Raw genomic sequence first — 15,162 nt, forward strand, 5'->3', positions numbered from 1 at the left:
GGCTTGTCCTCACGGTCTCAGGATGGTGGCCCACAGCCTCCAGATGCTCTGCCTGGGCCTTCCTGGTGGTTCTGAGCTCCAGAACTGAGGTCACGGTCCCTACACGCGGGTGCTGACAAGCCTTGTTTTCCGCAGCCACACTGGTGAGAAGCCCTTCCAGTGCATTGCATGTGGCCGTGCCTTTGCCCAGAAGTCTAACGTCAAGAAACACATGCAAACCCACAAGGTGTGGCCCCCAGGACGCAGCGGTGGCACCGTCTCTCGCAACTCTGTGACGGTGCAGGTCATGGCTCTGAACCCCAGCAGGCAGGAGGACGAGGATAACACCGGTGGGTAGAGGTGACCACTGTACTGGGCAGCGTCTGGCTGGAGCCTCCCTGTGCAGCCCTGGGGATGAGCAGAGCTGGCCACAGGCAGCTCATGGAGGGGGTGTTCTGTGCAAGTAACATATGCCCACTTTTCTCTGGCCTGCCAGTGGGAACTGGCCCTACTGTGTTGAGCTATTCTGTGCGTGCCTTCTGAACTCTTGTGAGCTCTGGAGAAGAACCCATTTCTTTCAAAACTCTTGTAGTGCCTAGCACCTAGGGTTCAACCATTGAGCAAACATTTATGGAGGCTTACTGTGTGCCAGAGGTCTTCCCAGGTGGCTCAATGGTAAAGAATCTGCCTGCCAAGCAGGGGACTCAGGTTCGATCCCTGAGTTGGGAAGATCCCCTGGAGAAGGAAATGGCAACCCACTCCAGTATTCTTGCCTGAGAAATCCCATGAACAGAGGAGCCTGGTGGGCTACAGTCTGTGGGATCACAAAGAGTTGGATACGTCTTAGCGACTAAACCAGCACGACCACTGTGTGCCAGGCCCCTGGGCCTACAAACTTGAGGTCAGAGGCCCCTGTCCTCGGGGAGAGTGAGGGAGGAACAGCTAAACACATGATTGTACAAGGAGCTGGGAGGCATCGTGAGTTCAGCCGGGGGTGGCAGTCGGGTCGTTAACAACCGCAGAGCGGTCTAGCGTGTCTGAAGGGAAGGCCTGCAAGGGGAGACTCGGTGCAGGGGCTCTTCATCCATCAGAATGTCAGTGCTCAGTAGTTTGGCCCCTGGAGTGGCTGTGTCCCTGTGCCCCAGCTGAGCGTGAGTGCAGGGCCTCGGTACCACGTCCCGCACTGAGCCCATGGTTGGTGGCGGGTGAATGCAGCACAGCACGGGGAGGTGTCATGGGCATCTTTCCCGGGTGGCGTGGCCCTCTGCCCTGACCCTTCCTCTGTCTTTCTCAGTGACTTTCCTCCCTGGCTTTCTCCACAGGGTTGGGCCAGACCCTGTCCAGTGCCCCGCAGCCCCAGGCCTTGCCCACAGCCGGCGAGGGGGAGGGGGACAAGCTGGAGGCCAAGCAGGTGGTCCTCATCGATAGCTCCTACCTGTGCCAGTTCTGCCCCAGCAAGTTCAGTACCTACTTCCAGCTCAAGTCCCACATGACCCAGCACAAGAATGAGCAGGTAGGTGAGGGGGCGGGAGCCGGGGTGGGGCACAACCACCCAAGTCATGAGCCTTGGCTGATGCTGGGGTCTTGAACACGGCCTAGAAGGGGACAGGAGTGGGCCTCGGTTGCTCTGAGCGGCCATGTGACCATGATGGGCTAAGCTTCCCCCTCTGTCCTCCCTGGGTGGTGCCAGCTTTTTGGGCCATTACGGTGCTTGCCTGAGGGAGGAAGTCCACCTCTCAAGGGTCATATAATGAAGGAATCAGACACAGGAAGAATTCTTGCCACTTTGAGAAGATCTAGTATGTAAAAACCCGCCTATGGGGATTTGAGACTACAGCCTATTTTTTATTTTTTTCCATTGAGGTGTGATTTACATACCATAAAATTCACCCGTTTTAAAGTGTATGCTTCAGTAGTTTTTAATCTATTCATAATGTTATACAGCCATCATCCCTGTATTTCTAGAACATTTTTTTTTCCAAAACATTTTTATCACCCCAGAAACTTTATACCCATTAGTGTTCACTCGCCCCTACTCCCAGACTCAGGCAACCACTAACCTGTTTTCTGTCTCTATCGATTTGCCTATTCTGGACATTTAATATTGGAATCATCTAGTATGTGGCCTTTTGAGATAATATTTGCATTCATGTTATAACAGGTATCAGTACTTTATTCCTTTTTATTTTTGAATCTTTTTATCAGTTCATAGACATTTAGGTTCTTTCTACTTTTTAGGTATTATGAATAATACTTTAGTGATCATTGTGTACAAGTTTCTGTATGAACATGTGTTTTCAGTACTCTTGGGTATAAACCTAGGAGTGGAATTACTAGGTTATATGGTAACTCTATTCCACTGTTTATTTTTTAAAAGTAATTTTTGTTAGTTATTTTTTCTCCCTATTAAAGTATCGTATACCCAATATAGAAATTGGAAATTCAGAAAAGTCTGAAAAATATATAGATTCACATTTACTATTTATTATATGCTAAGTATCCTGCTAGAGGGCTTCCCTGGTGGCTCAATAGTACAGAACCTGCCTGCAATGCAGGAGATGCTGGTTGGATTCCTGGGTCAGGAAGATCCCTGGAAAAGGAAATAGCAATCCTCTGTAGTCTTCTTGCCTGGGAAATCCCATGGACAGAGGGGCCTGGTGGGCTACAGTCTATGGGGTGGCAGAGTCAGACGCAACTTAGGACCGAGTAACAACGCTACTAAGGTTCCTCGCATTCAGTACTTTACTTACTTCTTATAGCAACCCTAGAGATAGGCATTTTCAGTGTATCCAGATGAAGAAACTGAGGCTGAGAGAGATGAGCAATCCATCCAGAGTCACGATGCCAGTTAAGTAACTGAGGCAGGATTCAAAGCCAGTTCATTTGACTCCAAACCCCTTGTCATAACCAGGTTACAATATATCGTCCCAGGAATCCAGCACTCAGTGCAGTACATTTTGTAGATTTCCTTTCCTTCCTTCTCTTTTTTCACTATGCCACACGGCTTGTGTGTTGTTAGTTCTCTGACCAGGGATCAAACTCGTGCCCCTTGCAGTGGAAGCATAGAGTCCCATCACTGAACCACCAGAGAAGTCCCAATGGCTGGATTCTTTAAATCCCCTATTATTAAACAGTTAGGTTATTTCCTGAGTTTTGCTATTATAAACAAAACCATGATGAATATTGTTGTAATCAAATCTTTGTCCACATTTCTGATTTTTTCCTTATTATAGATTCTTAGCAGAGAGATTGATGGAGTTAAGTTAGACTATCCTTGGGGGGAAAAATCACCAAAAACTTTTACTCACACTCGCTTAAACAATTAGGAAGTTTGTTATCTCACTAAAACCCAAGATAGGGCAACTCAGGCCTGAGACAGTCAGTTGACTCAACCCCGCATCAAGGGCCCTATGTCTTTCTAATTCTGTCTCGACAGGGCATGGCCCTGTCCTCTGCTGGTGGTTCACCTGTGGTCCTGTGATGGTGGTCACTTTTTCTAGGCAAAAGACCAGACACAGTATTATCCATGAGCATAAAGGGGTTATATTAATAATACCTTCTGTGTCTTCTTTAGGAGCAAGGAAACCTTGCCCAGAAGCCTTCTGTAGCGCTCTCATTGGTCAGAGCCCATGCACCTGCTCTGTCATTTAGAAATGCATAGGCTGCAAATAATAGATAACTGGCTTACTGGTTAGGATTTCTTTTCTCTCTCACATCATAAGAGGTCCATAAGTAGGTAGTACTGGGCTTATCTAGTAGGATTCTCCTGGCTTTCTGCTCTGCTGTCTTTAGCATGTGGCTTTCATCCTCAAGGTTGCGGAATGGCTGTCACACCTTCAGTCATCACATCTGTATTCCAATTAGGATAAATGCAAAGAACAGAGGGAACTTCTCCTAGGAAGCTTTTGCCTTTGTGTCCAGGGAGTGATGCCCTCCCCAAACATTACTGCCTACATACCATTGGCAAGAAATGGTCGCATGACTGATGTTCGATGTAAGGGAGCCAGGGGATCAGCTGGGCATCTTCCCACTCTGAGCAAATCAGAATTCACTTTGTTAGGAAGAAGAAGCCTTCTTCCTGCTTTGTTAGGAAGAAGGGTTGGAATTTATAGGCAGCCCTGAGTGTGTCATGCCACTGTGACTGTTTCACAACCCTATGAGGAAGAGTGTGTGAGTGCATATGTGCTAAGTCACCTCAGTCATGTCCAACTCTTTGCGACCCTGTGGACTGTAACCTGCCAGGCTCCCTGTCCATGGGATTCTCCAGGCAAGAATATTGGAGTGGGTTGCAATGCCCTCCTCCAAGGGGATCTCCCAACCCAGGGATCAAACGCGCATCTCTTACATCTCCTGCTTTGGCAGACGGCTTCTTTACCACTAGTACCACCTGGGAAGCCCCATGAGGAGTGTGTACTACTTATTAATGTATACCTTTTAAAATGTTAAAAGCATATCTTTCATACAAATAACTTAGTGAACTTGAATCAGAATTTTGCTTAATTCATTAATGGCGGAACTGGAAAAATGACAAAGCCGGTCAAAAGATGGTGCGGAACACTAATACCTATATCTCTGTGTAACTGTGTCAGTAAAAAAAAGGAATCCTGAAATAAATTACTAAGTTAGATACAAATCTGGTTTATGTCCTTCAGGGCAATAAAACCTCTGGAGTTTAAAAAAAAAAAAAAAAACCCTCTGGAGTTATCTTTTCTACATGACAAAAATAATTTATATTGGATTAGTTTTCAAGTTAACATTTAACTTTAGAGAGTCTAGGTTCTGATCAGTAATAAACAGTCAAAACAAGTGACATCACCCAGAGAGTGAGGTGACCCTTAGCAGCTTAACTGTCTTCACCTAACTGCTTGCCAGACAGCACTTCTCAAAGTGAGGTCCCCAGCCCAGTAGCTTCAGTGTCACCTGGGTGCTTGGCAGGAATGCACGTGTTCAGGCCACCCAGACCTGCTGCGTCAGATTCCCTGGAAGTGGCCAGTCTGCTACTGTGATGCAGGCTCCAGTTGGAGAGCCACCATTCTCGCATAACATTGAAAGGATGGGATGCCATCTTTTCACATCTTTTCAAGATGTTATCATTCCAAGTTTTGGATAATTTTTCTTAAATATGCCCAGTACATACAGTACAAGAGGGTTCCCTTTTCTCCACACCTTTTCCAGAATTTGTTTGTATATTTTTTTGATGATAGCCATTCTGACCAGTGTGAAGTGGTACTTCATTGTGGTTTTAATTTGTGTTTTTTGGAATCTAGAAAAATGGTGCAGATGAACTTATTTGCAGGGCAGAATATAGACGCAAACGTAGAGAACGGGCTTGTAGACACAGCAGGGGAAGAGGAGGGTAGGACAAATCGAGAGGGTAGCACTAACATGTATACGCTGCAGTGTGTGAAATAGACAGCTAGTGGGAAGCACAGGGAGCTCAGCTCGGTGCTCTGTGATGACTTAGGGGTATGGGGGTGGGGTGGGAGGGAGGCTTAAGAGGGAGGGAACACATGGATATATACATGATGACTTAAAAAGAAATGCACAATTTGAGAGTTAAGTTTTATTAGGGGCAAAACGAGGGCAGTCCGGGAGGCAGCACCTCACATAGCTTTGAGAAACTGCTCCAAAGAGGCAGGGAGGGAAAGGTCGGTATATATGAGATTTTGGTGAAGAGAGAGTACATGCAGTCAAGCACATATTTTTTCCCAGAAGGTTTCTGCTAGGCTTGTGAAGCTTTTGCTAGTCACGAGGAATAGTCATCACCATGAAGGATTTTAGTGCTTTTCTAGATATAGGGAGATACAAGAATTAGGCTCATAAAATCAGCTCCTAAAAATACCTGAAGACTGTCCTACTAGTTTTTCCTCGAGCATAAAGTGCCTCATTTCTGCTTTCCACCCTGAACTCCTTTCAGGGGGTGGGTCAGCTGTAGCAGCACATGATTTAATCCTTATTAGAAGTAGATGGCAAGTGCCCGTGGCAAGTGCCAATTTGTGGTTGACATACGTATAGCCGATTCACATTGTTGTACAGCAGAAATGAACACAGCATTGTAGCAATTATGCTCCAGTTAAACAATAACTAAATTAAAAAAAAATAATATGTATGGTAGAAGCCAACACAATATTGTAATTATCCTTCAATTAAAAATAAATGAATGAAGAAAAAATAATAATAAATCCAGGGCTCCCGCAGCAGGGGAGCAGGGGAACAGCAGTTGAGTCTTCTATGAGCAGTGTTGGAGGTGGATACCGCAGGGCAGGGGACCACAGTGGAGGCGGCTCTCCAGCCTGCCCTCACCTGCCCTGCCTCTTCCCCCAAGGTGTACAAATGTGTGGTCAAGAGCTGTGCGCAGACCTTCCCGAAGCTGGACACGTTCCTGGAGCACATCAAGAGCCACCAGGAGGAGCTGAGCTACCGCTGCCACCTCTGTGGCAAGGACTTCCCCTCGCTGTACGACCTGGGCGTGCATCAGTACTCGCACAGCCTCCTGTCACAGAACAGCCCCAAGAAGGACAGCGCCGTCTACAAGTACATGATCCCCCTTCCCTCTCCCCGCAGGAAGCCCAGGGGTCCATTCCCTTGGTGGTTCCAACTGCTCAGGTCCAGTGGGACATCTCAAAGGGGAATCTGAGGCTTCAGGGCCCAGTCTGGGGGAGTGGGTTCTGTGCTTTGGCACTGAGGGGGAAGAAAAGGTGGGCCCTCCTTGTATCATTCTTCAACTTGGCAGACATGCAACCTAAAAAAATAAAATCTTAAAAAAGGGAAGCCAATTTTTCCTTGTTCATAGTGGAAAAAAGATTTGTTTTTCCCTAAAGTAAAATATTATGAAAATAGTATTTTGTCTGATAATCTACACAATTTAGATTACATGTAGAACGGTACACTGATTTTTTTTTTTGGCTGCACCTGGTCTTGGTTGCTGAGCACAGGCTTTCTCTAGCTGTGGCAAATGGGGGCTACTCTCTAGTTGCGGTGTTCAGGCTTCTCATTGTGGTGGTTTTTCTTGTTGCAGAGCATGGGCTCTGGGGTGCGGGCTTCAATAGTCGTGGCTCATGGGCTTAGTTGTCCCACGGCATGTGGGATCTTCCTGGACCAAGAATTGAACCTGAGTCCCTGCATTCATTGGCAGATGGATTCTTAACCACAAGACCGTCAGGGAAATGCTACATCGATTCTTAAATGAAAAAATGCACAAGTGTGTATTTGAAAGCAAAAATCATAAAAATAAGATTGGTATGTTTTATAATTATAAAATTTAGGTTAAAGTTGGAGCTATATGCTGATTCTTAGAATGGGACAAGGAATGAATTAAATGTGTATTTTATTGGGGATAATTTTTCTGACAACCTTTACATGGCTGTAGTCTTCTGTTTCAGTCATAAAGAAGGTCCCTTTAGCAGAAATGATGAAGGGCTCCCTCTGTTTTGCCATATGCTTTTAGTCCTTAGAACTTCCGATCATTCTCTTTGGATCCATTGATCATGTAATTGTCCTTGTCATTCTTGTTGGAGCTACTGAGCCTGTGTTCATCCTTGTAGAGTTTCCCTTCCTCAAGAGCTTTCTGGCTCCTCCTCCAGAATCCCATTTGCTGATGGTATTGTCCAGCATCACTTCCATGACTTGGAGGAACCCCTCACTGTTGCTCTCCATTCATTTTGCTGTGCATTAGCCTTATGTCATTTGGGAGCAGCTGCCTCACAAAATCTAGCACATGGGGATAGGTATTAGTGGGGGAAAAAAAAATAGGAGTTTTTGTCCAGGGACTTCCAGTTCATTAGTGAATATTTTCATGTTAGAATGGTTTTGCTTCTCTGTTCAGACTTGTATCTGCAGGGAGTTGGCTGATGACCTCTGTTAATGCATGCCCCCCACCCCAACCCTGTCCCACCTCTAGCTCTTGGGGGAGGCTTCTGGGGTTCAGAAATAAGTAAATACAGACTTTGAGTCTAGAATGCATGGACTGCTTAGGGAGACAGGAGTGTATATATTCTTACTGTATGCTGTAATAAAATGCTGTCATAGACATATATACCCATGGTGAGAAGTAGGGCAAGGGACAGGATCCCAGGAGCAATGATATCTGAACTGGGTTTTGAAGGATGAGTAGGAGTTTGCAACTGTAAAGATGGGAAATAAAATAGCAAGTGGTTTAGAATAACTGTTCTATAGAATGGAAGTAGGAGGAGATGTTTAGATGGGGCCTGGGAGAGAAAGTGGGGGCCGGAGCCTGAGGATCTTGTAGAAGCCACAGGAGCTTTGAGAAGCTGGCAGGGGAACTGGGCTCAAGAAGTGGGGTAAAGGGCATCCAACCCTGGGGGAGATTGGGAAATGGGACCCCAGGGGCAGGAAAGCCAGGTGAACTCTGACCAGCTAAGGGGTGATTTCTGGATAACGGTGCATAATTCCCATTTGTAGAGAGCATTTGCTTTTGCCCTTCCAATCTGTGGAATTTCTAGGAGTCCCTGTAGCTGTGTGGCTCTCTGGAGCGAGATGCCAAGTAAAAAGAAGTGAGTTACCTACAAGGTGGCTTGACCTGACTTAGTGACATTGAGCCCTGCCTTCCTGGGAGGTAGGTGGCATCAGTCAGTTCAGGTGGCTGTAACAAAATATTATAGACACATGAGAGAGAGAGGGTGCCCTTTCTCTCTGGTCTTTTGTTTTCTTTCTTTCCTTCTTTAGCTGCAGTGGGTCCTGGTTGTGGCATCAGAATCTTCTGTTGCAGCTTGAGGGTTCTTCATGGTGCCATGTAGGCCTCTCTCTAGTGGCGTGGACCTCTCTCTAGCTGTGGCAGGTGGGCTCCAGAGCACGGGGGCTCAGTAGTTGCAGGGCGTGGGCTTAGTTACCCCTCAGCATGTGGGATCTTAGTTCCCTGACCAGGGACTGAACCCACATTCCCCGCGTTGGAAGGCAGATTCTTAACCACTGGACCACCAAGGAAGTCCCTGCTCTTTTCTTATAAGGGCACCAATCTCATCTGGAGGCTCCCACTCTCATGATCTCAGCTAGACCTAAGCACCTCCCGGAGGCTCCATCTGCAAATACCATTACATTGGGGATCAGGGCTTCACCATATGGATTTTGGAGGAACCTAGTTCAGCCCATAGCTGTGGTATTCTCCCCATTGCAAAGATGAGGACATTGAGGCTCAGAGAGGAGACATTAGCATTCCATTATACATGGATAGGCTGTAATTTATTTAACATGTCCCGTACTACAGGTTAATTGGGTTATTTCCAGTTTGTCATTATTATAAACAACATTACAGGGAACAACTTTGGACCTGTATCTTTGCTCATTTGTAAATAAGTTCCTAGAAGTAATTTTGCAGGTCAGAGATCAAAGAAGGGTTTACAAAAGATTAATTACTACCTGAAAAAATAAATTTATGTGCATACAATGCAGTATTTTAAAACTACAGAAGTGCATAGAATGAAAAGGAATTCCCTGTCCATCCTGACCTACTTCCGCATCCCACAGGCAATCACTTTCACGAAGCGTTTCTTTTAAACTTACTTTGAGGGACTTCCCCGGTGTTCCAGTGGCTCAAAGTCCAAGCTCCCAATGCAAGGGCTCCAATCCTTGGTCAGGGAACTAGATCCTATATGCCGTAACTAGAGATCCCGCATGCTGCGACTAAGACCTTTTGCGGCCAAATAAATAATATTAAAAAAAACCCTTACTTCGACATAATCTCAGACTTCTAAGAAAGTTATATGACTAGTACAAAGAATTCCCATACATATCCTTCACCCACGTTTCCCAGGTATTATAATACTAACCACACTGGCTGTATCACTTTCTGAGCTTTTTGAGAATAATCTGCAGACACCATGCTCCTTACCTTTTCTCTTTCATGTGTATTTTCTAAAAACAAGGATAACCTCTTCCATAAAAGCATAGTGTAGTTATCAAAATCAGGAAGTTAAATCAATACAATTCTATTATCGCATTTATAGACCTTATGCAGAAATTTCCAATGGTTCCAATAGCATCTTTTATAGATGAAGAAAAAACTTTAAAAAAAAAAAAAAAAAACTTTTTCTGGTCCCAGGGTCCAATCCAGGATCACACGTTGCATGCGGTTGTCCTTGTCTCTTCAGTCCCCTTTTTGCTGAAACAGTCTTTCTGTCTTTGTCTTTATGACCTTAATATTTTGAGAGAGTAGAAGCCAGGTATTTTGTAGAATGTGCTCAGTTTGGATTTGTCTGATTTGACCTCAGGGTTGGTCCAGGATCGACACTTTTGGCAGGAGCATCACGAAGCGATGTTGTGTCTTTCTCAGCACATTGTATCAGGAGACACATGACGTGGGTTTGCCCTATTGCTGGGCGTGTTACCTTGCATGACTTAGTTAGGGTGGCATTTCTGGCAGGGAGCTTTCATTTTAATGGTCTTGCGAAACTGCCTCCCCAGCAAACCTGTGCCTCCTGCCACCAGAGCCTGAGCCATTCCCATCTTTCTCCCACCAGCTCACAAAGTCTCTGCCCTCCTGGTAGCACGGCTCCCACCCCACCCCTTCCTTCTTTCTTGCCATCTGCAGGCATTTAGCTTGTGGTTTTCAGGCCGTGGCCCGAGGGGGAGTCCCCTGGACCCACCACAGGTGCAGCCTGCCTGTGGGTTTCCCACCATGGCCCTGGTGTACAGATGGCAGGGCCCACAGTTCCGTTTTTAGCGTGAATTGCCCACCTGCCTCTAGCTTTGCTCATTGGTACTGCACTGTAAATGGGCCCATTTGCTGGCCAATGTTTTCGTGGTGAGAAGACAGTGGGGTCTTTTCTTTAGTGTGGCTTGTGGCCTGAAACTGCTGTTTTGCGGGTATGTTAACCAGTGATGGTGGAGGAGGGGTGTGGCTGGTTACCTCCAGCCCCGTGCAAGCTCTCTCACCTCTCTGCTCCTCCCCTTTTAGGTGTGTCAAATGCGTCAACAAGTACTCCACACCTGAAGCGCTGGACCATCACCTGCAGACCGCCACTCACAACTTCCCCTGCCCGCACTGCCAAAAGGTGGGGACCCCTGCCCTTTCTGGCGAGATGAAAGTAGGGGGCAAGAGGTGGTGGAGCGAAGACCCCACTGTCTCCTCCTCTCCTGCCTCAGCACGTGCAGGCCAAGCTTGGGGTTATCTCTGCAGACAGCACTTCTTCTTGAGGGGTGAGAGCTCTACCTGGCCTGTCTTACCAGTTGGTCACCCACCCTGGCTGGCCCGGGGTTGCTATTGGGGCCAGGCGGGCCGGCCAGGCTGTGGAGTGAGGACTCTCCTGGGCCCAGGCCCAGCATGCAAACAGCAGCCTTCAACTTCCTGACATCTTATTATCCTGGTTATTACCAGTTCCTTTTTTACAGTGGATCTGGAATCTCTCACTAAAGCCGTTCACACCCATCAAAAATCCAGTCAGGGTTCCATTTTTCACTTTTCCCCGAAACATAATTTTTGTCGAGTTTGTTTGAATCAGGTCCATATACTGTGATTGACTGATCCGACCAAAGTTTCTATTAATCTACAGATTGCCCCATCAGTGCTCTTTTTTTTTTTTCTTTAAATGTGTTTGTTGAAGAAGCTGGGCCTTTGGTCCTGTGGAGTTGCCTGAAGTCTGGATTTTGCTGATTGCACCCCCTGGTGTATCTAACTGGTTTCTTTGTTCTTCTCATTTTCTTACCACCTTTCATGGCAGATTTCCCAGGACAGACAGTCCTGGTTTCACTTCGGCCTCATTGTACATGTTTCTAATTTTACAGCCTAATTTGGGGATTTGGAATTTGTGGTCTGAATAAAAGGTATCATGAATTAGCAAGAACCCTGTGCCAGATGTGGTTCTGAGCATTCTATCTGAAACTGACTCATTTAACCCTAGGAGGCTGGCATACTATTTTACAGACAGGGAAACTAAGGCACTGAAAGATCATCCAGCTAGGAGATAATGGAGTGAGTAAGTAGTTAGGTCTGTGTCCTTGACCACGAATCTGTATCAGATGAATGAAAAAATGAATGAGTACCCTTCCTATGCCTGGGGAGGAAGAAGAATTTGGCTTCCGTGTTTTCTGGCTTTTTTTTACCTTTCCATTTATTTCTTCAGTTACGTGTTCATTTCTTCATTCATTCCCCTGCTTGTCAGTCATTTAACTCAGGCCCTGTGCTGGGAAATGAGAGCTCCTCTCTGCCCTCTGGGAGATCTTGTGTGAGCAAAGAGCTGTTATTCAAATAGGTTAGATGCTAACTTTAAAAGTGTGGGTGGACTTTCGAGGCATTGAATGTGTGGCATTGAGAAGTCACGGAGGGCTTCATGGAAGCAGTGACCTGAGTTGGGTCTTAAAGGTTGAGTAGGAGTTTGTCCTGCTAAGAGAGAAAGTCTCTCTGGGTAGAAACAACAGTGTGGGCAGAAGCTGAGCCAGCCTGTCTTGACTGGTCTTATGGGTGAGTAGTGGGAGCCATGAGCTTCTAATGACTAAGCTGGGCCCTGTGAGCCTTGACCCCTAGTGGGCAGAAAGAATGGTGTTTCCATAAGAGCTGGTAATGAGGGGCCCCTTGAGCTCATAATGTGGTGCGAGTGGTCAGACCTGACGCCGACTCCTTTGTCCTGCCAGGTATTTCCTTGTGAACGGTACCTGCGGCGTCATCTGCCCACCCATGGCAGCGGGGGCAGGTTCAAGTGCCAGGTGTGCAAGAAGTTCTTCCGGCGGGAGCACTACCTCAAACTGCATGCTCACATCCACTCAGGTGGGTACCCGCCCCCCGGCAACTTCCGCTCAATCCCCAACTCCCTCCCCTAGACACCCTTTCAGCTCCCCTTTCCATCCCCCTCTGGCCTTCCTTTCCAGCTCCTTCAGCCTGCTTCCTCAGCATCCTCCAGCCCAACCCCTTCCTTCTCTTCATTCCCCACCCCATCTCCTTCCTGGCCCCCTACCCATCTGCCATCTCAAGGGAACAAGAGGTTCCCACCAACACTGTAGTAGAGACAAGCCTATGGAGGCTGGTGGAGGGACTCCTGGCTCTGCCTCTAGGAATCATCCCCTTGAGACCACTCTGAGCCCCTGGGACTGGGCCCGCTGTTCTCGATACAGAATTCCTTCCCACACCTTAACCTTTTTAATGACTACAGACCGTTCCGTTGTAATGATCAAAATTACCTCAGTCATTGGATTGGCATTTTTCAAAAGTACTTATTCATCTTAGAGAGGAGGACAGAGAGGAAATAATGGCAGGAAATAAAACAGCCCAATCATAGACCTTTTCCAAAGGGTAGGTTGTGACCCCCGACCCCTGTCAGATGAGAGCTGCTCTCCATGCCCCACCCCCACCAGCCCCACCCATGAAATCTGCAGCAGATGATTTGAGGTGACTCAAGTGGGCCATACTGCTGAGCTATGGAATCTTAGTTCCCCCAAACACTGAGTGTACACCATGAACCTCAGTTTTCTGATCAAGGACTTACCTTATGGTTTGTTGTGAGGATTCAGTCAGATAAGATGTAATCGTCCCCTCCTGTGGGCTTCCCTTGTGACTCAGCTGGTAAAGAACCCGCCTGCAATGCAGGAGACCTGGGTTCGATCTCTGGGTTGGGAAGATCCCCTGGAGAAGGGAAAAGGCTACCCCACTCCAGTATTCTGGCCTGGAGAAGTCCACGGGGTCACAAAGAGTTGGACACGACTGAGCAACTTTCACTTTCATTTTTCACTTTCTCCCTTCCCGTCGGACCCCATTTCAGTAAACGTCAGGACCGTCCGCCTTGTCACCCGTGCCTCAGGCTCATCCTTGACTCTCTTCCTCTCCTGCCCCACAGCCAGTCCATTGGCAAGGGCTGCCAGTTCTGCTTTCTCAGCATCACCTGTGCTTGGCCACTTCCCATTTCTTGTACCAGCCTCCTTCCTGCCTGAGCCCACACCGCCCTCAGTCTGCTCTCCTAGCGCAGTCAGATCCTGGCCCTCCTCCGCGCGGCCCCGCTGTGGCTTCTCATTCGGCTCAGGGTAGAAACCTTGGCTTTCAGGCCCTCCCTGTCGAGCCTCGCTGCCTTGACTTCCTCTTCTGCCTCATGTTCCCTTCCCTGCTCCTTCCACTTTGTTCCTCAGACACACCCCGCACCCTGCCTCTCCTCCTGCCTGGACTCACTCCCAGTGTCTGCCGGGCTCACTCCTTCACCACCTCAGGGCTCACCTCAGGTGTTGTCTCATCGGAGAGGCCTTTCCTGCCCCTCCTAACTGAAGCAGCCCCCTCGTCTCCTTGGCAAAGCAAAGTCCTGAGGAAGGAGAGAGAGGTCTTCCCCAGGCCACCTCTCTAAAGGAGTTGCTGCCATCTGGTGGGGACCCCTGTGCCCCAAATTCAGACTCCCTCTCAGGGCACCCTGGGTCCCCCCAACGGGGTTTCCTCCTGCAGGTGAGAAGCCCTACAAATGCTCAGTGTGCGAGTCTGCATTCAACCGCAAGGACAAACTGAAGAGACACATGTTGATCCATGAGCCATTCAAGAAATACAAATGCCCCTTCTCGTGAGTAGAGACGACCCTGGGTAGGAGGGGCAGGTTTACCAGCTGTGGGGTGGAAGGGGGCCGGGGCTGAGGGCGCGAGGCCCACTCCCCTTTTGTCCTGTCCCGGGTCCTGCCTGGCTGCCTCACTTCCCGCCCTGCTTCCCTGCCCAGCCCCCAGGGTATGAGGGCTAGCAGAGTGGCCAACAGGAGAGGCCTGGGCTTAGCGCGCTCCCCTGACCAATGTTTGGGGTTCTAGGACACACACGGGCTGCAGTAAGGAGTTCAATCGGCCAGACAAGCTGAAGGCTCATATCCTCTCTCACTCCGGTAAGTTGCTCCTGCACCTGCTGGGAAAGTCTGGTTCAGCTCGAGCCCCCTGGGCAGGACCCTGGAAAGAGCGGGCATGCCTCATGAGACTTAGTATCCCTGCCTGACACCTTCTAGCCAGCAGACTCTTGCTCCCATGAGCCCCGCCTACGTTTGGGTCCTCAGGGTGCACAGAGGTGAGTCAGCCACAGCCTCCAGGTGGAGAAGGGAGCTGACTCATGAGATGACTGTATCAGAGAAGCACCCACTGTGATAGAGATGGGGTCATGTGGGAGGGAGATCCGATTCTCAGTGGGTCCAAGATAAGGCCAGACGGGTTCCTTGGTCCCCTCAGCAGAGAAGGGCAGCTGGGATGTGGAGTAGGGGTCTTCACGTCACTCCTCAGTTTCCAAGG

The 15,162-nt window shown here is 48.2% G+C and overlaps 1 protein-coding gene and 1 non-coding gene across 4 annotated transcripts in view; both read left to right on the forward strand.

Moving 5' to 3' along the window:
• The window catches only part of ZNF341 (zinc finger protein 341), a 40,708-nt gene that overhangs the window by 22,418 nt on the left and 3,128 nt on the right, over positions 1 to 15,162 (forward strand). For all 3 annotated transcript variants that reach the window (XM_014478585.2, XM_070381599.1, XM_070381600.1), the window contains 7 exons: positions 136 to 329; positions 1,302 to 1,492; positions 6,305 to 6,513; positions 10,892 to 10,988; positions 12,565 to 12,697; positions 14,351 to 14,462; positions 14,698 to 14,768. In XM_014478585.2, the coding sequence (XP_014334071.2) occupies positions 136 to 329; positions 1,302 to 1,492; positions 6,305 to 6,513; positions 10,892 to 10,988; positions 12,565 to 12,697; positions 14,351 to 14,462; positions 14,698 to 14,768 (1,007 nt within the window). The remainder of the gene's footprint in view (positions 1 to 135; positions 330 to 1,301; positions 1,493 to 6,304; positions 6,514 to 10,891; positions 10,989 to 12,564; positions 12,698 to 14,350; positions 14,463 to 14,697; positions 14,769 to 15,162) is intronic.
• TRNAG-GCC (transfer RNA glycine (anticodon GCC)) lies at positions 638 to 708 on the forward strand. The gene has a single exon. It is a non-coding gene; the product is annotated as a tRNA-Gly (tRNA).

This window comes from Bos mutus, chromosome 13 (genome assembly GCF_027580195.1).
Source record: "Bos mutus isolate GX-2022 chromosome 13, NWIPB_WYAK_1.1, whole genome shotgun sequence".
Classification (NCBI taxonomy): domain Eukaryota; kingdom Metazoa; phylum Chordata; class Mammalia; order Artiodactyla; family Bovidae; genus Bos; species Bos mutus.